General features: G+C 36.4%; 1 protein-coding gene across 1 annotated transcript in view; it reads right to left on the minus strand.

Annotated features, from left to right (window-relative positions):
• The window catches only part of ADAMTS19 (ADAM metallopeptidase with thrombospondin type 1 motif 19), a 246,485-nt gene that overhangs the window by 148,081 nt on the left and 73,551 nt on the right, over positions 1–24,853 (minus strand). Inside the window, exon 7 of the mRNA XM_067568938.1 lies at positions 18,765–18,808. Coding sequence (XP_067425039.1) covers positions 18,765–18,808 — 44 coding nt within the window. The remainder of the gene's footprint in view (positions 1–18,764; positions 18,809–24,853) is intronic.

Consider the following 24,853-nt stretch of genomic DNA (forward strand, 5'->3'; position numbering starts at 1 on the left):
TTATACAGAAGGCCCAGAGCCAAGTAAGCATAAAGCACGTTGCACAGAAGAATATGCTAAGGAATATAAAAAAACGTAGCTTCAAATATACTCTCTAGACATCATAGAGAGCTAAATATAGAGGGTGTACTTAAAAAGTTCCACTAGTTTGACAGATTCTACTTGTTCCAAAGATATTCCATGTCTTTAAAATGCGGATTTGGTTACAAATCCATAGCACTTTAAAATCATTAGAACATTATATGAATGACCACGGATTTCATGCTGCAAAAATTAAATGCTCTCTGTAATTTGCATGAAACATGAAAATCTTTAAGAAAATTTATTGTATTTTTTGTTGTAAATAGGTATAAGACTTTTAGAACTGACTCTGTACATCTATTATGCGGCTCATGTGGAGTGCAGAAAATGTGGCACTTTGCCCAAAAGAAGCTCCTATTGTAAATTTCTCCATAAAATGAAACATAAGATCCAAAAAAAGTCACTATGTTTAACACTGCTTCCTTCCATGAAGTATGAAGTATGATTTCAATCATGAAGTATGATTTCAGTTCAAGCAATTTTGAAATAAGCTGCACTATCAAATGTTTTGGAGCAAAACATATTGACACCAATGGAGTGAAGAACTATAGTTAGGTAATTGAAAAGTCTCTTTTCCCTCTGTCCAAACAGCTAAAACTCATTCAGGTCCTTATCTCTTATCTTGATTAAATATACTCCTTGATTAAATATTCTCCACAATTTCCTGAAACTATGAAAATTTAAAATCAATAAAAACTTTGAAAAAAATCTTTAAAATAAACATCAATATTATCTGTTGAAATTACAAAAAAATTAAAATAAAATTCTGCCAAGAGTATTATGATACAGTCGTCATACAATATTTTTTCCACAGAACATTAATCCTCCTTTAATGTAGTGTTTTGGATGTAATTTTACAGGGTTTTTTTTTAAATGTAAACAAAAAAACCCACAAATTCCATCTGTGTAACCAACGGTCTCCCACATTCATCCATTGCACCTTTGCCACTTGAGCTAACACAATAACTGATAGCAGTAGTAGGTTGTCTTCTATGTGGGCCAGCCACTAAAAGGGGATGAAACACACATTTTGCCAGTAGATATCACAGCTATTTGCTGACAAAACAGAAGGGTGAGTCTCAGGAGACCTGGGTTATATTCCAGGTTATGAGGTGGAATGTACTCTAGTGGTTACAGACACTTCTGCTCTTTGTCCCGCACAAGCCTCATCCCTTTGGCTCCTCCAACCTATCTTTGTCCCAGTCCCAGTTTCTCATCCTTCTTCCTGCCCCTGTCCCACCAGACCCTAAACTGCTTGTGCCTCAGTTTGCTCTCCTGCAAAAAGAGAAATGATAGCATTTCCCTACCTCCGAAGGGTGTTCCAATACCTACTTCATTACTAAAGTGATTTCAGATTCTCTGACAGAAGGTGCTATATATAGGGCAAAGTGCTACTATCTCATAAGACTTGATACCAAGCACGAGGTCTTGACTCTGACTCCCTTAGGACTGAATCTTTCACAGTTTTTGTTTGTGAAGCAGGCTTTCCATCATACTTAGAAGAACTATCAGATGAGACTAGGTGGCTTTTATAGTACTCTCTGAAGACCTCAAGGGTTGTGATGAGATATAGGATCAAATACTGCAATGCGGACAGTCTCTGTTCCCTTCTAAGTCAAGGACAAGTCAAGGTCCTTATTTACAGGAGACATCATAAGACTACACTTCACAGATTTTAAACAAAACAGAGATATTTGTCCTTTTCTGGTGACCTTTCTTCTCCTAGTGCTTATCTACATAGGGACACTCAGAAAAGTGAATCCTAATTAATTTAAGGCGTGAATTTAAAGTGGATTAGTAAAACTGCATTAAATTCCTGGGTGGATACTCTCACTCACAACTGAAGTGGCCTTGCCTCAATTTGGTTTAGTTTAATTCACTTCCTGGACTGACCAGAACAGGCTCTTTGTACACATGGTCTTTCAACATCTGGAATGCATTTGGTAGACTTCAGACCAATGAACTTTCCTGGGACTACTGTTTTTAATCATGTCCGTGAGTGGGGCCACTATCATAAAGAATCCTAACAATAACCAGCAGTAATAACCAATGGACCCCAAGAAACTCCGGGCCTGTTTTGTTCTTGTTGGATTCAGCAAGCTTTTAGGGCCTGGACTTTGTCCATTAGGGGCCAGACCTGGTCATTTCCAAAATTATACCCCAAGTAGGTGGTCTCTTTCTGTCCAATTTTACATTTTGCTGATCTTTCTCATAGGTGTAAGAGGGTTGTGCCACATGAGCCCACATTAGCTTATTAAACCTGTGTTGCCCAGTGTGAGGTCTGTATACCCCACCACAGAGACAGACTGGCTAATATGGATGTTAATGGAAGAAAAATTATCAGGTGAATATATATTTCAGTTTCTCCTATATAACTAGGTATTCCATTCCAACACTGAGATTTTAACAGCAGTGAAATCCAAAGTCAATTAATATTTGCAAAGTACTTTGGGATCTTTGGATGAACGATGACATGCAAGTGTGGAGTATTGTATCAATATATACATTTTGAAAAGATCACCTGCTGCCCTTTAAAACTGAAAAAATATTAAGTTAAATTTAAAAAACGTAAAATGAGATCACACTCTGTCCTAAAATCAGGGCAATAATTTGTTTCCATAATGAAATAAAATACAGAATCATCATTACATTGGTTTTTCAGCCTTGTATTCTGTATTTCTTTACTTTCTGTGGGTGAGTTAGATCTCAAAAGTTATTTCATGTTCCTTATAGCTTTATTACAAGTAAAATATAGAATTACAGGAATGTAAGGCTGAAAGAGATTTCAAGATGTCATCTAATCCATCCTCCTACACTGAGGCAGGATTAACTATACATGGAACGAAATCTGAAGTCATAAAATATTATGATAGAAAGGAAAAATTACCATAGAGTGTACCTTCACTACGTGGTTTATAAACCTTGGCAGTGCTGCCAATTCACACAATTTTATTGTGAGTGTCATAATATTTGGCACAATTCTCAAAGTTCCAGTTTGTCCTGGAGTCATGTGACTATAAGAGGAACTCAGCTTGCATCTAAAAAATTAATACATTTCTAGCTGTCACGGTTACAGAGAAAAGCTGGAAAACACAAGTCCTAAGACTCAAAACCTAGAAGAAAAGTAAAGACCCCAGTATTTGTTTTTTTGAGTCTCATGATTCTGAGGGGGCCTGACTCAGACTTTCTGAACACTGTGGTGAACAAAACTGCACAGGACTCAATTATTGGTTCAATGCAGTGGAGGGGAGGAGATGTGACAGGGAGTTAATTGCAGTTCTCTAATTCTTAGCTGCTAGGTAAGATAACTTTAGCTGCAGTTTTAATTTTATCCTCTGATGAAAAACCTTCTGCCAGCAGAAAATCAGGCATAGTGAAGTCACGCACACTCCCATCCCCAATTCATTTCTTGCCTCCATTCCCTGTTTACGTCGCACAGCAATAAAAGAAGTAGCAATGGCACCAGGAGGAGCTGGCATAGGAGACAGTAAAGCAAATTCTTCTACATGATCTACTCTGGGTGTTCCCTTGCTGAAGCAATAAAAAATTCATATAGTGAATCAAAGAATCTGGCCATAGCTCTTATTCTCTGCAACATAGTCATCCACCTAATCTATGATGTAAGGTGATTAAAAAAAACACATCATTACTCCCATCCAATTATTGTTCTGATTAGTATGGTAAAATAAATGGGAAGAAGGATCTTTACAGCTCACATCTGCATCAGCCCATGAATTAATTAAGTTTTCTAAATGATCTCATCCCTCAGGGATATTAGAAAACTGTCATTAGAAACATTAATTACAAATTTAGGTGACATGAATCACAGTTTAAGGTTTTCCTTGACATAAACTTAAAGGATTCAGCTGGAAAAAATTAGAAGTGTCCTGGTTGCATATAAATCAGGAATTGTTGCTAACACTACAAGGTAATCACATCCTGAAGGCATAAATAAATGACCATTAAAAAGTAAAAATATGACAATAATAACAAGGAGTTTACATTGGCTTTTTGTATTCTAGTAAAATATACTATTTGCTGTGTTAATTCATGTATGACCTACAGGGCATCTGAAATTTCATGAACTTTGACACTAAGCATTTTTTCCAATATAACCTTTTCTATTTTACCTTTTTTCCACTACATGTATTTTCAGTAACGCTATATTTCATTATTTTTAATCTCAAATACAAAGTATAGGATGAAAAAATAAGATAAGAAATTATATACTATTTACCATACTGCTGTAATATATACCACAGCTATACTGTAATTTATTTAAATATATAGAAAAACTAACGGATTAGCATCTTGTAATTACATTTTGTACTTTTCTACACAAAGCAAATATGTTCAGTTCTGGATAACAGCCAATTTTTTATAGCCTTATTCAGACAATACTGTCTGACTACAGTGGGAGCTTTGTCTGAGTAAGAAATGCAAGATGTAGCTATCATGCCAAATACACTAAATACTACTAAATATACTCCTACAATTTGAAGAATCATAAACCATTTTTAAATGTTTTGAAAAATAATTAAAAATTCCTCAGATATGTTAAGGCTGCAAATACATATCAGTTGCTTTAAGAAAAAGCCTTTCAGAATACTGAAGTTAAAAAAAAAAAAGTTTGAAAATGTAGTTCTAAATCAAGGCTCCACAAACAGTCTTAACTCTATCCTGTGTATACTCCCACTATTTCAAATTCTATAAATTACCTAGACATGTGGGAGTATGAATTGTATAAAGGTACCTATCACTTCCAAGAAGGGAGGAGTTTACATACGTTTTAGTGTGTAGTAGCTAAAAAAAGTCAGGAAGTGAATAAGAGAAGTATAGTGAAAAATTAAGGCCCAGATTCAGCAAAACACAAGCATATGCTTACATCACACTGACTTCAATGGGAATGAAATATGTGTTATGTACTTTGCTAACTCATGGCTTAGATGCGGAAGAATAGGCCCAGAAACATTAGAATTGTAATATATAAGAAGATAAACATGATATAGGTGGTTCTGAATGCAAACATGTAGGCAGTTGAAATAGGTATTGTTACAAAGTCAGAGTCAAGACGTGTGGAACCATGAATTATTAGACTTATTTTTTTAAAAGATACCTATAGCATCTGTGACAGGGGCTACCGAAAGGTAGTAGAAGGACGCTATGTTAGCCTAAGAATGGCCAATACCCTGTTCCCCTAGCAGCTGCCCAAGGTTTCCCACAGGCTGATTAGGGCCAGCTGAGGCCGATTAGGGCCAGCTGAGGCCGATTAGGGCCAGCTGAGGCCAGGGTCAGCTGAGACCAATTAAGGGCTGCCTGGGAGCAGATAAAAGCTCCCTGCCAGGCAAGCAGGGTGCTCTTCAAATTTGGATATCTGGAGCTTTGGAGAGAAGGAGAACTGTGAGTGGCAGGAGCCAGAGGAAAGCATGGGGGATAAGTAGCCCGTTGGGGATAAGTAGCCACTCCAACAAAGATCAGGGTAGGGAAGCAGCCCAGAGAGGAGATTCACACAGTGCCTTATAGCAGCAGCCAGCCACTGCTGTCAGTCAGGGTCTCTTGGCTGGTGTCCGAAGAAGAGGGTGGGTTCGGACACCCCTTACCCCAACCTTAGAACCTAAGGTCCCGAGGGCACTGCTTGGCCTGCGAAGGCCTGAAGGAAGACGGGGTGGAAGTGAGACGGCCGCCATCTTAAGACTGGTGGGAGCCCCTGGTGGCCATTTTGTGCCCAGCACACTGAAAAAGCGCTCGGCCTACAGGAGCATGAAGGCCACCCTACCACACATCTAAATAAGGGTTGTTTTTTTAAAAAGTAACTGATATACAATTACATACTTAATCCTATCTTAATTGCTGTTATCTAAGAATTTCCTTGTTTAAATATATTATAATTGTTAAAGACTATCTGCCATTCTGGCTATGCAGAAATGTTAAAAAATATGCAGTAATATCAAAATCCAAAATTACTTCCTAGATTAGAGCTGTATTAATTATCTTATTTTGGTCTCCCATTTTCTAGTACTATGCAAAATTTCACCAAAACAATGGCAATATGCTACTCAAAAATGTCAGGCAAAAGGGACTTTTATTTTAAGAAAGATGAGTGGATCGTGATAAAAATAGTTTTACAGTGAAAAGCAAGTTAAAACCTCAGCTATGAAACTGTTATCATGGCTCCAAAATACACTCAGTGAGTCTGTTACACTAGTACAATTCAGAATACTAGGGTGAATTTTGGAGCAATAGAGACCAGAATAGGACTCAATATGATGTAACACAACTCTTTGGTATGATTTACAGCACACCACAATAGTCCCTGGGTGAAATACTGAAAACACCCCTCAACAGCCCAGAGGTAAAATCCTGGTCCCATTGTATCAATAAGGGTTTTGCCAATAACTGCAAGGATTTCACCCCTCAAATTAAATAAAACAGAACAGATTTTCTATAACACAATCTTCAAATCCAGAGAGGAAATGTGGAATAATCAAAATTAAAGTCTATTTCCATTGCACTGTACTAATAACCCTTCAATTGCTACAAGCATAGACTTATGTCCAAGAAACTGTGTGCATTCATCGGAAAGGGAAAAAAGTTAAAACAACTTGACAATGTTGTTTCCCCAAGAAAGTGTAATACAGGGTTTTGATGGCACTAATTAATCTGATGGTTCATGATATCACCAGTCCAATTTCTGTTTTAAATTTACTTGGACTCAGAACTAATTAGGACTCTCTCCTGCAGCCTTCCTGACATGTAATTCCCACAGACATCAATTGGAATTTTAGTATGCAATCTGTGTAAGTCAGACTTCTTTTAACTGATTAAAAGATTTTGTATGTTAAACTTATTTTTATAATAGAAACATGTCAATGGACTAATACTCTACCACACAGATATACTTCCTAGGAAATTCCATATATCTATAGCTCAAATGACATTAAACAATACCTCTTAGCGAAGTTACAAGAGAAAGAAATACATATTTAAAAGCCACAGACTCTTTTGGTTAAAGATGGTTGTTAGTTATTCAGTTATTAAATGTCAGTATTACAAAGCATATAAGAAATACAAATGGACAGTAGAATTATTCAGAAATATCAACTAAAACTTTTTAGCATTTAGGAAAAAAAATTATGTTCATATGTTTTGCCATTTGAAAAATATTTTCTTATGCAAACGAGTCTCTAGTTGTAGCTACAGGTTACAAAATTTAAGTGTAGCTGCATTACTTCTTAGTCACTATACTTTTCACAAAAATAAGTTTTTATGAAGCAAAGCTGAATGAAATATCTAAGTAGTTTTTCCATCAATTGTATATAAAAAAAATCAAAATTCAAGTAAAAAACTCTCTCCATTGTATTATTGGATGACTTTGCAAATATCAGTTAATCTATGATCACAATATGACTGTGACATAGGAAAGTATTACCTATGCACAAATGGGAAACTGAGGCTGAAAGATTTAATGACTTACCTAAGATCACACCATTAAAGTCGTTCACATGGGAAGTCTTTTACAAGACTAAATATTGAACCCAAATTGCGTAAGTTCTAGTTCAGTCCTTTAGCCCTAAAATCGTCTTTCCTTTGCAGGAGACATCCCTAGAGGATCTTATATTTATGGTGGTTTCACTTTCTAAGGAAAGGGCATGGCCAGTGCAGATGGTGAGAGTTCAAAACGTTGAGACACCTTTTGTTGTTTTTGTGAATTTAATGCCCAGAAATATACCAGAGCAACAGCCCTGAAGACATATCAGAGAACATACAGGACACAGATAGTATGGTTGTAAGCTAATATATATGTCTTACGGTTACCAGTGCAGAACTACTTTTGGAATATAACATAAGAACGGCCATACTGGGTCAGACCAATGGTCCATCTAAGCTCAGTACCTTATCTTCCGACAGTGACCAATGACAGGTGCTTCAGAGGGAATGAACAGAACAGGCAATCATCAAGTGATCCATCTCCTGTAGTCCACTCCCAGCTTCTGGCAAACAGAGGCTAGGGACACTCAGAGCATGGTGTTGCATCCCTTCCCATACTGGCTAATAGCCATTGATGGACCTATCCTCCATGAACCCTTTTTTTAACCCTATTATAAGTTTTGGCCTTCACAACATCTCCGGGCAAAGAGTGCCACAGATTGACTGTGTGATGTGTGAAGAAATACTTCCTTTTTTTTTTTTTTCTTTTAAACCTGCTGCCTATTAATTTCATTGGGTGACCCCTAGTTCATGTGTTATGTGAAAGAGTAAATAACATTTCCTTATTCACTTTCTCCACTTTAGTCAACATTTTATAGACCTCTATCATATCCCCACTTAGTCATCTCTTTTCCAAGATGAAAAGTCCCAGTCTTTTTACTCTCTCCTCATATGGAAGCTGTTCCATACCTCTAATCATTTGTGTTGCCCTTTTCAAATTCCAATATATCTTTTTGAGATTGGGCGACCAGATCTGCACACAGTATTTAAAATGTGGGCATAGCATGAATTTATATAGAGGCATTATGATATTTTCTGTCTTGTTACCTATCCCTTGCCTAATGGTTCCTAACATTTTGTTAGCTTTTTTGACTGCCACTGTACAGTGAGCGGATGTTTTCAGAGAACTATCCTCAATGACTCCAAGATCTTTCTTGAGTGGTAACATTCATCATTTTGTATGTATAGCTTGGATTATGTTTTCCAATGTGCATTACTTTGCATTTATCAACACTGAATATCATCCATTTTGTTGCCCAGTCACCCAGTTTTGTAAGATCCCTTTGTAACTCTTTGCACTTTGCTTTGGACTTAACTATCTTGAGTAATTTTGTATCATCTGCAAATTGTCACCTCACGATTTACCCATTTTTCCAGATAATTTATGAATATGTTGAAGAATATTGGTCTCAGTACTGACCCCTGGGGGACACTACTATTTACCTCTCTCCATTCTGAAAACTGACCATTTATTCCTACCATTTGTTTCCTATCTTTTAACCAGTTACTGGTCCACGGGAGGACCTTCCCTCTTTTCCCATGACTGTTTACTTGGCTTATGAGCCTTTGGTGAGAGACCTTGTCAAAGGCTTTCTGGACGTCCAAGTACAGTATATCGACTGGATCACCCTTGTCCACATGTTTGTTGACCCCCTCAAATAATTCTAATAGATTGGTGCGGCATGATTTCCCTTTACAAAAGCCATGTTGACTCTTTTCCAACAAATCATGTACATCTATGTGTCTAATAATTCTGTTCTTTGCTATAATTTCAACCAATTTGCCTGGAACTAAAGTTAGGCTTACTGATCTTTAATCATCAGGATCAACTCTGGAACCTGCTTTAAAAATTGGCATCACATTAGCTGTCCTTCAGTCATCTGGTATAGAAGGGGATTTAAATGATTGGTTACATACCACAATTAGTGGTTTTGCAATTTCATCTGAGTTCTTTCAGAACTCTTGGATGAATAACTTCTAATCCTGATGACTTACTACTGTTTAATTTATAAATTTGTTCCAAAACCTCTAATGATACCTCAATCTGGGACATTTCCTCAGATTTGTCACCTAAAAAGAAAAGCTCAAGTGTAGGAATCTCCCTCACATCCTCTGCAGTAAAGACTGACGCAAAGAATTCATTTAGTTTCTCCTCAATGGCCTTATCTTTCTTAGGTTTGCTCTTATCTTCTAGTGGTTGGTTCATTCACTCCTGAACCTTACAATACTTCATACTGCTTGTGTTCCTCCCTTTTATTCCTCTGGTTGTTCAGAATGCCATATTTACAACAGAAGAAACCAAACAAATCTGCTTATGCTAGAAATTAAACCCAGAAAAACCCTAATCTGAACCATCACCTAAACCTTCTAATGAGTAGGTGTCACCAGATGGTACTAAATTTCAGACACTACCAATCTGGGCTGGTTTTAAACTGGCAATCTAGGATCATTTTTTTACTGTAAAAACAGAATAACATCCATTTTTCATTGGTGGTCAAAATTGGCTGTTATCAACTCTAAAATATTCAGAGGTAACATTTGATACTTCCATTTTACATTAATATATGCCTCTGTGTCCTCCAATGGTCTCTCGCTGGTGCAGTTTTTGAAAAATATACCTACTGCATACCTATTTCAGGACTTCTGTTCTATTTAGGTTCTTATACTGTGTCCACCACTGTAGTATCTGAGCATTTTCTAGTAACCTGTTATGCAGTGTAACTAGTATGTGAAATGTGGTTCTCCCTCTTTCTTTTTTGTTCCTTCCTTTCCCCATAGGAAATATTGTGTGAGGATTTTTTAATTTTTTATTTAAATTTATGTATGTGCGAATGCCTGTGTTCTTGCAAAGCTTCTCTGGCTGACTGTTACCTGGTAAGCAGGCCACAGGAGTTTACTTTTAGTGTATCAAGACTTCTTTTGGACCATAAGATCTGCTTGATTATTTATTTCTGTCAACTCTTGATAGACAGGGCTGGATTTGATAACTATCCCATAGAACACAGACAAGAGAACAGAAGACTAGGCATTCTGTACTAAGGGTACATCTACACTGCAATTAAAAACCTGTGGCTGTCTTGTACCAACTGACTCAGGCTCATAGGGCTCAGGCTAAGAGGCTGTTTAATTGCAGTATAGATGTTTGGACTTGGGTTGGAGCCCAAGCCCAAACATCTACACTGAAATTAAACAACCCCTTAGCCTGAGCCAGCTGGCTCAGGCCAGCCATGGGTGTCTAATTGCCATGTAGACATACCCTGCAGGTCTACAACTTTGACCTAGCTCTTCCCCTTAGGATACAGAAAAACCCACCAATCACACCTTATTGGATGAGACACAAACCTTTTTTTCTTTCATTTTAGTTTGTTTTGTACAGATTATGTTTATAGTTGGGTGTTTAATTACTAGTTGTCATTTGTATCCCACGTGCTAACTGAGGTACTTTATTTGAGAATAGGGACTTGATGGCCCTTTGAATTTTTTCTTATTAGATTACTGTTGTACGACACTCAGCTATAACTAAGTTAAAGTTCTTCATAACACAGGTAATTTATACCAAATTCCTGAACTAGAGCACCATGAGAGAGTCTATAATGTCTTTAATTTAATAATTCCTGGGTTGTTTAGACATTATAATATTTTCATATCAACATTTTAGTAGCAAACATTTTAAACATAAAACAATGTTTTCATAATTGGGGTTTTAACAAATGAAAATAATATATTAGGACTCTGAACCCAAAACAAGTATTGGGCTGCCTGCAGAATGTGCACTTTTGCAATGTCTCCTAAGATAAAACTGGGAAAGACTAAATTTGCACAGCAATGAAATATTGTTTGGTAGGAACATCTATTAATTACCTCCTCTTCAAGAGACCCACAAGTACCAGAACTCTTCATGTACACTGCTCTGAGATCTATAAAACATGGAATCTCTGTTTTTCTTAAAGAATCAAGAAAGATAAATTTGCCATTCTGAGAGTTATTACTTGGTAAATTCAAATGGGTCTGGGAGGTTACAAGCAAACAGTGACAGTTTTGTAAGCTTGTTTGTATAGTGCTGCATAGCTGTTAACTTAAAGCTAATAAAATAAAATCTCCATCTGCTGCAAAGAGAAGTTATTGCTGAAATGACCAAGTTTTAAGGTCAGTTTATCTCAAGCAAAATTCACCTACAAAATGACTCAGTTTCAACATAATGGATAAACTGGAGTCCAGTGTACAGATACCAAGGAAAGTGTTGATCCTTTTCTGATACACTTCAGTTAAATAGTCTACGAACCAAAAAGACTTGAGCAAACCAAAACTGGAAATACTAGTTTTGTTTTCCACTTTACAGCAATAATCAGTGTCACACAGACATTTTACTAGCTGCCATCAATCTTCCAGAAATAGTAACTGTAAATGTGAGATTTTATGTAGCACATGTGTTGTACACCTGTGGGCTTCTGAGGTGTGATGAGAGGAGATATAACCTGAGAAATCAGGCAACACACTGCATAGTACAATAAGAAGATTCAGGTGCATAGCAATTGATATTCGAAAAATTCAATCTTCAGTGCAGACTTGGAAAAAATATTGCCTCCAGGGAATGCAACTGATAATTTACTATAAAATGGAAGAATGGCATTCATAAAACAACCACCTGCAAATGCTACATGTACTTCCTTGGGCAGAATCACTCCTGCAATTCTCCTGGATCAGTGATTTCCCTAAATTTACAGGACTTACTTTTTGATTTCAGGATATTTTTTCCTTAGAATTCATTTAAATTAGCTTAAATGTATTAATTAAATCTGTTTATAAATTACAATAAATTTTATATGATCACTTTTGGAATTTTGTTTGATGATTAACCTTCTCTAACAAAGAATCCAGAAGTCTGAGAGTTGAAAATTAGCTCCCCTGTAGATAACTCCAAAATCTAAGACATGAAACATTATTTAAATGTATTAATGCATGAATATTTGATTTAGGAATATTATTACTCGGCGTAATTTTATCTATACTTCAGTTGTTGTCATATATTTTTCATCCAATTAATTGGTCACAAAATGTATTTTCCCCATGAATATTGATGTGCATAATTCTTGTTACATCAATTATTTTTAAATGAATAATCAGTTGTACAATCTGTTTTTGTAGAAACAGTCATGTACAGGAAGTTGACAAAGAAAGCAATCTTCTTTAAAAGCTCATCCAATTTGCACAACTAATTAACAGCATCTGCCTCTTTAGGACCAGGAAAGAGAAGAAGAGAGAAGAAATTCTGGATTGTGAAAGGGAGAGGTGCCCCCTAATCCAAGCTCCTATATGGACTTAAAAGGTGCGCTCTCACTCCAAAGACCCAGAGAGCAAAAGAGGGGACTGGAAGGAAGATCTGAGTAGCAAAAGGGGGAGGAATTTGCCCCCACACACTCCCTCAGCAAGACTCAGCAAAGAATAGGACAAGTAGACAGGAGAAGTAGACAAACAGCCCTCCATGGAGCCCAAGCATAGAAGCAAAGAACAGTCAGGCCAGGAAGTGGAAGGAACAACTCCCTCCACCAATCCCTTTATGGGAGTGGGATAGAATCCGTTATCAGCTGGTAGAAGAACAGGTTGCTAATATTGTTTTAAAAGGGACACACACAACCCAAAAAACTATTTCCATCTGAAAATGTTAAACTTACTATTGTTACAAATAACACTAATCATTACCCAAACAGAAAGAAAGTAGGAAAAAAACAAAACAGGTTTTTCTCTCTCTGCCTCCCTCTTGTGTTTTCTATAACTCCTGTCACATAGTATCCAAGTGCTTTTTCAGTTTCTGTAGTGTTGTCCCAAAAATCATGAGATTGGCTTAAAAATCATGAGTTGATTTAAATAATTCTGATTTTTTTTATTTGCCTACGGGTTTCTGAGCCTTTAGGATACACAATTGGATCATATTTCCAAGCTTTCCTGTGCCACCATAATAAGGGCTAGAAACCTTTTTTTTTTTTTTTTAAATGAAGATGAGATTCTCAAACAATTTCTTGATTCCAGCAGCTGGGGCTTTAGGAAAGATATCAAATATTGCAAGACTCATGATCAAATCATGAGAGTTGGCAACACTGAAATCAATATAGTTGAAGTAAATGGATCCATGCTGTTTTACACCATGCGAAGATCTAACCTTAGTCTTTGATTTCACTTTCCTATAAATCAAGAAGAATCATTCTGCAAAAAAGGACCTGGGGGTTACAGACAAGAAGCTGATATGAGTCAATTGTGTGCCCTTATTGCCAAGAAGGCTAACGGCATATTAGGCTGCATTAGTAGGAACATTGCCAGCAGATCAAGGGAAGTGATTATTCCCCTCTATTGAGCACTGATGAAGCCACATTTGAGTATTGGAATCTCCATCCTTAGAGGTTTTTAAGGTGTGGCTTGACAAAGCCCTGGCTGGGGTGATGTAGTTGGGACTGGTCCTGCCTTGAGCAGGGGGTTGGACTAGTTGACTTCCTGAGGTTCCTTCCAACCCTAATATTCTATGATTCTATAAGAAGGAAGTAATTGGAATTACTATGGGTTTGCAGAAGGGTTTGATCAGAGCATGGCCCAAAGACTCTACTAGAATGGCAGAATTTTCCAAGCTCTTATAGCTATAGTACAATCCTCCATAAGAATTTGAAAATCAGAAGGTAAAAATTCAACATTCTAAAAGGCAAAACATTTCAGGAAATTTAGTAATCTTCACAAGAAAATCTTTTTACGTTTTTGTTCACTTTTAAAAACTATAAAATAAAAAATGTTAATGTAGGTTTTGGTTGACTGCCAAGTTGTCCAACAGAATACAAACCCTTTCTTTCCTTTCTTCCTCTTTTTTCCTAAAATCTCAGATTCCAAACTGCACAAATCTCCTAAAACAATGTCTCTATTTCTATAGAACTGAATTTTCTCCCCATGTAGATACATATTTTCACCTGGAGATTTGTGTTACATTCAGGGCACCCATAACACAATACTTGGATCATTTCTACAATGTTATTTTATTCCTGAATCTAAAGCATAATTAAATTTTTCAAGGACTGACAATAAATTTTGCATAAGCACTTTTTTTTGTGGGGGGAGGAGGGTAAAATAGAGCTTTCGGTTAGTGCTAATCTTAAATTGTAAAATTATCACACAAATAACTGTAAAAAATTCCATGTTTCTAAAACACAATATACTGGAGGAAGCAGCACACAACACAGAACTTTGTGCAAAACAAGATAGATTTTTAGAACTTTGTTTTCCTTACCATACAAACATGCAAACTACTGTATAACACAATATTGGCATGTATTCATCTAGGGAAAATGTGTACTCATGGTAATCCTGAAAACAGCTTGAGCAGTTATAGCATTTAATGAATAAACACTAAATCCAAAAATTGTCTGTCTATTGCCCAACACTAGGAAGAATCATGACATTAGAATGCCAATCAGTTAACACAACCTATTCTTTAATAATTCTCCTTCAAGATTTCTTTCTCACATTCTCCATTTTGTTATTGTGTATCATGCTGAAAAACACAACCTGTAAGAATCTTGTAGAGTGAATAACATGTATGGTTACATTAATGTTATCACTCTCCTTGCCACACTGGATAAAAATATGTATTCTGATGTGTCCATATTTTTTGTAAACTTTGGACAGCTGGGAATTGTTCAGTTGATATTACATTAGTGTTTTTCATTGACTTCCTTTGGCAAATGCTGTAATTTATTGCATGTTAAGCATTCCTGGAATGTACCATCTCTTTTTGCCTGTAAACATGTTATGTGAAGATTTACTGTAAGATCAGACTTCTCTTGTTTACCTTCTATCGAACTTTTGCTCGCTGGCTAATCTAAACCAAAAATCCGCTTTCTGGTTTACAGAACTTAGTAAAAGCAAAATCAAAGAAGCTAAATTAAGACACCCAGGCACTTAATGGTGCCCTCCCATCCAAAGATTTACATCTAGCTCTATAATCCTCAAAACATTGATGTAATTATCTTGTATCTAGCCAGGCAGAGATGTCGTACACGATGGAGGCAATAGTCGCCTCCTCCAAAAAAAGGGCACAATATTATAATTAGTCTTCAGCACCATTCTGAAGGCTAATTAATGGGCTATCACTGATTTTAGCTAGAAAGAGTTCTGTTCTTCTAACTATGTGCTACATCCCACAGTACTGTACACTGTGTGCCTGAAGGAAATAATAGGTTTATTTTATGGAAAAATGGTATTTCAGATCACAGGGAGACTTCATATCCTGAGCCACTTCTTTGGGGAAATAAGAATTCATTTGGCACATGACAATCGTTGGAACAGGAGATGGACCAGCCTCCCTTCTGTTCCTTGAGGATAACTGCTTCCATTAAAAAAGAAAAAAAAAAGAAACCCACCTTTCTCCTTCCTCCCAGGTAGGAGTACATCAGCTACAGAAACAGCTGAAGAACATATTCAGTAAACAGTAGCTTCACATCCCTACTGATTTTCAAATTCTGAAACTGAGGCTGTGACACTGCATGTAGCCTCAACCCCAAAAGAGAATCAAAAGAGCCATTGGAAGAGCTAGTCCCCAGAGCAAAGACCCTCCAGTGTCATTCCTTCCAGCCTGTTATCCTCACTACTCCTCCACAATGGCATTACTGTCACATCTAGACAAAGGGCTTGAGCTGATCAATGTTTCCTTGTTTCTTCCCTTCCCTAGAGCAATAAGATTACCAATCTCCCAGGATCCCATGTTGAACTATTCTAAAGCAAAACTATGTCACCATCACTTGACAATATGGCTTAACTCAGCCCCCTGGAAAGTTGAACAGTCTTGCCACTCAAGGTATTTGGCACACCACTAATTCACCAATTCTGCCAAACAGGCAGACTACTCACTATCAATACAAGTTATAATAAAAGAAATAAATGTAAGAAACATCAGCCAATGTCAATCTGGTGGAGTCAGTCACCTCCTACAGCACCAAATCAGAAGGATGTTCATTCTGATCAACTCTACATCAGTAGACAATAAACCTCTAACTTTCCATGTATTTATCACTGATGAATTGCCTCACTTGATCTTCATCACAGAAACTTGGTTTATTGACCTTGTAGGTCCAGTACCGGCTCATCTTGTCTGCCAAACTAGTTTATATACACCACAGATTCAAGCCAAGAGACAACACATCTGGAGACAAAATAGATATTCTATTCTCTCCAGGGCTCAAATGAAGGTAAAGCTTAATTTAAAAAAAAATCCTTTGAGTGCATCTTCTTAATTTGTAAAATCCAGGCACAAGACTATTCTAAGAATCCAATTAATTTACAAACCGCCAGATGCTAAAAGCTTCCCAGCTGAGGTAACACAAATGTAGTCTTAAATGGTCATTAAATTCACAAGGCTTATCATCTTGGGAGATTTCAATATCCGTGCAAACTATGTCTCACACAACAGCATTAAGCTTCCCATCTGAACCCTCCAACTAAGATTTGTCATAAGTAGACTCCAGATCCACTGCCTATACTCTGGACCAGATCCTCAGCCTGGATGTAGATATAAAAAATGTAAGAACTTTCTGGTCAGATAACTTTCTCCTCCAAGTGAAAATAACTATTCTTCCCATCACACAGCAAGAAGAAACATGCCATGAACCAACTCCTGCCAGCTTCCAAAAACATACTCATCCAACTAAGAGGTCAACAGGTGAAAGAAATAGTGAGCATGACCAGTCCTTGAATGCAGTGATAGACACTACAGCACTGAAGTGCTCCATCCAATTCCACCACATAGACACATATTTCCATGGGTTTGGGATGAAAAGTCAGTAAAGAACAAAACATTAGAGTCAATGACAAACAAATGGTCTGATACAGGCTAAAACATAAGGAACATGCTAGTGCTGTGAATCAGGCAAAACATTCCTACTACTTCTTAATCCTGTGCCTTAAATCACACCCCACAAAAGGTTTCTTTTCCATAAATTCACAAATAGCCCATCTGTGCTGTCTTAATTTTGCTAAAGCTACCTGTATATGGAACGATTGAGACTACACTTGAACTGCCATGATGGGTGCTAGGAGCCAAATTCACACCTGGGATAAGAAGATATCATTCCACTGATCGTGATGAAGCTTTGCACACTTAAACTAGGTCTCATTATGTAATCTTGATGTCCAACATGGCACACCTCAGTTCTCCCATCAGAGCTGATACTGAAGAGCTGTCCTACTAGCATGGACAGTACCATTAATTACTGCATATGGTAGATATCTACTTTTACATGACAGGCACTATAGACTGAGTCTTCAATGCCAGGCTTAGTGATTATGTATCAAACAAGCCCCCTTTTCCTGCCAAAGCAGGTGATGAAAATGGGTGTCTCACTGGTGTGGGAAAAAGTCAATTGAGTTCAAGTTCTACTTGTTACAATGTGACCTTAGTCAGGACACTGAACACTATAGGCTTGGGTGGGAGTATATGGACTTCTTGGTTTGACTCAGTCTTTAATATGGTGTTTTTTTAAGTGAGGACACCGTCTACAGTAGCTGCCATTAAAATTTGGGTACATGAAACCTAAAGTAGTTACATTTACTATATTTGAGTTATGTCCCATTGTAAATATAGGAAATACAGCAAATACCACATTAAGGTACGTGCAGTGCATTAAGTGAGCATTTTAACTGACCCCTACCAAAAAAGTCTTACATATATTTAACATATTCTTGTGTGCTTCTAAAAAGCTACACTATTAAGATACATTGTATCTAATGTATATATATATATATATATATATATATATTTTTAATAGATATATTCTGAATAAAAAGAAATCTGCTCTATTTAAAACAAGAAAAACTATGATCATCCCTTTTAGTTTAATGTTCTTAATTCAAATTTACTGGAAACACAATAGGAAAGTGCTGAAATACCAAGAGAGTAAGAATCACTGGTTTGAAGAATCTGTTAAAATGAAAATATTAGAAAGTCAAAATGTTTTCACTTGTTTATATTGTTTTGTTAATGACAGGCACAAATTCAGACTGTTTATCATAGCAATTGTAAACAGTTTTTGCATTAACTAGTCATAAATATTCATCCACAGATGATGTGTTCACTCAACATTGCATATTTACACAACACTGACTTTATAAGGCTATATATATATATATATATATATAAAAACAGGCTTGTACATTTATTTACTTACCAACAGTATCACATGGTTCATCTTTATGTACGCAGAAATCCTTCCTAGAATTGGGTGAGGAGGAAAAAAGACAAATTTTAAGCAAGGCATGCTGTTAAATCAGTACTGACTGTGTGACCCATTTGCACATATTTTGTATGGCTCAGTGAATAACTACAAGGCTGCATTATCTCAACAAGGAGCACAGTGAAGCAAATGCGGGGATTAACAAGAACACTTTAATATTAGTTTATCCACAGAGCAGATTTAGGGTTAATCAGGTGATAAAAATGTACCTCACATTTAAATTACATGGGTCATAACTCTTGGTTGTTTCCCAATACTCTTATCTTTTGAAGTATACTTCTCGTCAATGGAGCAAGCTTTACCAAACTCAAATTCTCTTATTTTTCCTTTTATTTTAAGAAAAGCACCCATCAGTAATGCTTAACATTAGAACCCAAAGCAATATTTATTTTATGATTGTTGCAAACATTGAATTATTGACAGTATTTGTGCTCATAAGAGAATAAAATTGCTAGAATGAAACATAATCTGGACACATGCTGTAAAAACTTCCCTGCAAGTATGTCTTGTTCTAAAACAATAGAAAGCTTGCAGCTCAAGTCTTGTGTAGCTTCCCTGTGGTAAGGCTGCCATAGCTGGCTACTATATATCCAGTTTTCACACTACACGTATCTCCATAAATATTAGTATTTATTTGTGCCAATTCAGACAAGTGTTTTACAATCATGTTCATAAACATCTGCAAGGAACTAGTTTGAGACAAATATCTAACGGCAGAGTTTGGCATCAGATCTTGTTAATAGAAATTAGTTTTTACAGGTAGGTTGATGAAAGGGATGTTGCTTTTAAAACTAATTGATGCCAAGCTGTTGTTTTTAAAGGACATTTAGACAAAGGGGAACATTTCAAGATGAAATACAAGTGCTAAGTTAGATGTGAAATAAAGTGAAACAAATTTTTGTACTTGAGGGAAATTGTATGTATAATTTATACATACATATATAAAATATATACACACACACACACTTGCATGTGTTATACCACGGTGTGATACTCCTCTAGACTTCTGAATGGACTGCTTAGGCCAGAAATACCTTGTATTATTTTAATACTTATTGTATGTAGGTGTATATTGCCATATCAGTAGGAGTTGGGTAACAATTAACTACTCAGTGAATATTTCTGTATAGTGTATGTGCAGCATTCTTGCTTCCAATAGCAATTCAGGCTATTAAATAGTTTCTGTAAATAAGGTCCTTAACTCTGCATGTTTATAATGTTTTAATCTATGCATTTATTCCTATGAGCTGACAAATCAATAATTCTTATATTAACCTTTTTGTTGCCTTATTGATATTCACATATCCTGAAAAATGGCAGTCACATGACCCTATAGTATGGACACAATCCATTTATCATCACATTCCAACAAAATGTTGTATCTTTCCTTATTATATAAAGCCCCATGTTTGCACTAAGTGTGGCCATTAAAACTTATTGTCTTCCACTGTTCATTTCTACAACAAAACGTTAGTTAATTATGAAAGTCTACCAGGTAATCCACTAGGCAAACAGAATTTTTTTCCAAGTATCACATCACAACTGACCTAAATATTTTTCCAATAATCAGATGTTTGTTAGTACATGCCAGGCTATTTTTGGTACTTGGAATGGGAGAAGAAGACAAGATAGCCACATCATTTTTATGAATACAACTAAACTAAGTGCAATAGTAACTGGGTTAAAACAAATAAAAAAAATCCAAACAAACCAGCACTTTAAAATAAAAAATATTTTTATTACAGCTGTGACATACACTCTCATGTAGATGATTTGGGTGCAAGAGCAGCTGCAAGAGGCTAACAGGAAAAGGCGGGTGAGCTTCAGACATTTGATTAAAGCAATGCCACTAACAAAACAGAGCAGTAAATGAAGACCAATGCATTTGAATTCTCCAGTCACTTTCTGCTGGATAATTTAGGAATGGAAAAGCAAAATAATAGAAGAGAAAAACACCAAAGAATACAGAATAATGTGGTGATGAAAGTCTAGGAACCCACTGAAATGAGCATCGGGTTTGGAGCCAAAAATGGTAAAGCAGATGCAGGGGATTCTTTTATTTTTTCAAACCTGAAATAGATCAAATGAATGCACTGGGTTGTAACATAATTCTTTGTCTTATGCTGTGTCACACAAGGGACCTATTGCACTGTTAAGCAACATGGCAAAACTCTAAGAAATATAGTACCGATGGTCAAGCTTGCGTGCATGTGTATCAACAGTCTGAGGACCTAAGCTCCTATTCCCCTGCCGCCACCATACTCCCTCTCCTCTACCATTATTATTAATGGGTGTTACAAGCATGAAAACAAGAAGAACAGACCCTTGAATGTAATACAGACAAACGATTACAGAAATTTTAATTTGCCAATGTCTAAGAGCTTTTTTTTTTTTTTTACTTTATACATTTGTTTTCACATGCGAACAGAGATTTTTTTTTTTCCCCTTTTTGATTGAACTATGCAGCCCAGAGTTTCACTATGGGAGTTTGAAGAAATAGTACGGTTACATCTTGGCAATATGGAAGTGCAATAACCAGCTCTTAGGTCCTAACTAACATTGAATGTAATACACATTTTAATTTCCAAGAATGAGGATGCATTTGAGACTTTACCACCTTGGTAAAGTTTTATGATGTCCTATAGCTATAAATGATTCATTCAGCACTTGTTTTCTGATTCCTGTAGGATAATTGTAGAAAGTACATATCTGTGTTCTCTGTTTTTGTGTTGTCATCACTGAAACACATTTACTTGTACAGAATATGTAAGGTGTTTGTTACATGATGCCAACATGCTTAAGCACAAAAACCAAAAGATGACATGATCCCTAAGACAAATAGCTTATAGCATAAGTAAATAGTATAAAATTCACTGGGGGATCCAGAGAAAGGTATAATCATTGAGATTATTTGCTTGTTTTTCTTTCTCTCTCCTTCTTTAGATACAATACGTCAGGGGGCTAGTGTCTGAATACATAAGATGTGTGCACATGTTCTTTTGGGCATCATACAAATAAACGGATATAATGTGCTCATTGCTAAGGGGCATAAGAAACACATTAACTGCAAAAGTTACTCCGTAATAAAGTTGAACAAGCTGATCATTAATTGACCATGTTTATCAAACAGCAAGTCTATTTTTAAAATCCACATAAAAACAATAGTTGTGACATTAAAAAACATTCAGAGATATCAGTGGAATTCTGCTTATTTAATATTAATTCTTTAAGCTTTGCTCCACATTTATCTACGTAAATAAGTCACCTCATGTGAAGTTTATCACTCAAATTCTAATCCTACAGCAATTTAATGCCCCCAGAAAAGGGAGCTTTAACATGCATGTTTTCTCTTTTTAAAAAATTCAGTTTTTAAAATTTGAACACAACCACTGCGTTCCTTCTACTTATACTCCCACTTGATTTAATGTCTGATGATGATGATACATTTTGCCTAATTTAAAAAACAATCCAACATTTGAAGACTGGAAACTACAGTAAAGTTCCTCTCAAGCCTCTTATCCCATCTGTAACAAGAACGCAATTTCCATTAATGTTAATGGTGATTTAGCATGCATATGGAGGGGAGAATAGACCCTTATTCAAGTGGGAGTACAGTGGAACTTTTATGAGATTTATGACAGCTTTTCAAGCTTAAACAAGGTGACTAATGAGAGAAAAGAAGCTTAGGCAGGAGCAGGCAACTTCTAGTCTGTCATTTTAATATATTATACTTAACTTGTAAACTTTTAAACCCATTAAATATAGCGTTATAGAAGGTCCTTGGGGCAATGCAAAGATTAAATATCCCACTTGCAAAGTTAAAGCCTCACATTATACTGGAATCTTTTGTTTAAAATATATATATAAAACACATAGCAGGGATGCATAGAAGAGGATGGGGAATGGGTATGGATAGTTTTGTGCCCATCTGTCATTTTTAGATGTATTTAACTTTTGTGGTGTAAGCAGACTTGTCAGTAAAAGCGCAGTTTCCTAACAAAATTTACACAAGAAAAACAATTTTAATGAGCTACCAAATCTTCAGAACAAAAGAAAACTTCTGAGGCATTGCTTACTTTCAATTCTTCTAAATTCTAACGTTTCAAGCTATACAAAGCTGTAAGAATATACATTGAGTTGAGTTCTTTGTGAAAGGAAACATAGTGCCACTACTGATTCTTTTTTTGCATTTTGATTCCAGGTATTAGGAAGTATGGGACCATTGCCCAAGCAACATGTTTTCACAAGTCACGTGGCCTTTATTAGCTCAGTTACAATAAATAGACCCTCATGGCAAATAATATTTTCACTGTACTAGCAAATGCCCTATTTTGGATCTTTGTGTACGACTGGTGACAAGATTTCAAATATTCTTTTCTTTCCCTCTATATTTAGGCATTAGAACCTTTTGAAAAGCCGCACAAACACAGACTGTTGAGCCACATGACACTTTCTAAGCATATTGTACACTTCACTTATTTTAATGTGAACTGAAAGTCCACTCTGGAGTATATCAATTGCATTGGAATTAACAAACAGACAAATGACTCGTTTACTGTAGGTTGGGAGAATTTAAACAATAGATGTTCAGCACATTGAATTATATCATTAACTTATTGTCATGAGCTCCATTTCAGGGAGTAAGTATTTAGTAATATTTAAAAGTATGCCATTGGATGTAGGAGGAAACAGCCTATTTTAATGGATCAGGAAAGCTCATTGTAGATAGATCTAGTTATTTTAAATTACTAGAAGATCCTTGAAGTGGGGTATTGCTAGCAATTATTATACTTCTTTCTTCAAATTAAAAATGATTATTTTTAAGATGTCTTCTAAATTCATTAAGTTATTCTGCTAAAAACAATTTGCAATATACAAAATTAAGGTAGCCCATATTAAGTGGATTAAAACTGGTTAATTGATACATCTCAAAAACTAAATGTGAATGGGCAATCCTCATCCCATTGTTGTGTTTCTAGTGGTGTCCCACCGTGATCTATTCTTGGCCCAATGTTATTAAATATTTTTAGCAGTGATCTAGAAGAAAGGAAAGGTTATTCACCTTGTAGTAACTGGAATTCTTTGAATTATGTTGTCTGCATGTATAGTGCACTCTAGGTAGCATTCCAAGTACCCACGACTAGATAATTTTTCCTAGTAGCATCTGTTTGGTCCACACATCTGTCATACATCTACCACCTTCTGTTCGGTACTGAGGGTATAGAAGAGGATGTTAGACTGCCACTACTTTAGTTCCTTCTCTACCACTCAGCCCCACTAAGGGAACTGAGGCAGCAGGAAAGGAGGGTGGGTAGTGCACTATACATAGGAACACCACATCTCAAAGAACTCAAGTTACTACAAAGTGAATAACCTTTCCTCCTTCTTGGAGTGCTTGTCCTATATATAGTGAATGACTTAGGTGATTTATAAACAGTGTCCCTCTCAAGGAGGTAGATACCCAGAATCCTATGCTGCAACAGAATGCAAAACTGCCACGCCCAGGGAGGTATCTGAGGCAGCTGCTTACACCAATGCATAATGCCTTGCAAAGCTGCAGACAGAGCCTCAAGTTGCTGCTTTGCAGTTGTCAATAATAGGTATGTTCTTGAGGGAGGCCTACTGAGGCTGCTTGGATCCTTGTTGTATATGTTCCCACACTGCCTTCAAGAGGGACATTGTTCAGGTTGTAGCAGAGTAGTATGCGTGCCGAGACCCATTTTGACAGCCTCTTTGCAGAAATGGCCTCTCCTTTTATCCTTTCCACAAAAGAGACAAAGAGTCTATGAGATTTCCAAATGAGTTCATCTTCCTTAGGTAGAGGTAGAGGGCAAGCACTCTATGCACATATACAGAGTGCTACAACACCTCTTCCCTCCTGGTGTGTGGTTTAGGGTAGAACACAGGTAAGTGGACACTTTGGTTGATATGAAATTCGATCACTACCTTGGGGATACACTTTAGGTGCAGTCTCATGGATAACTTATCTTTGTGGAAATAATATCTGGTCATCAATGAATGAC

Source organism: Emydura macquarii, unplaced genomic scaffold (assembly GCF_026122565.2).
Source record: "Emydura macquarii macquarii isolate MOO-44397 ecotype Brisbane River unplaced genomic scaffold, CSIRO-AGI_Emac_v2 contig_2897, whole genome shotgun sequence".
Taxonomy (NCBI): Eukaryota; Metazoa; Chordata; order Testudines; family Chelidae; genus Emydura; species Emydura macquarii.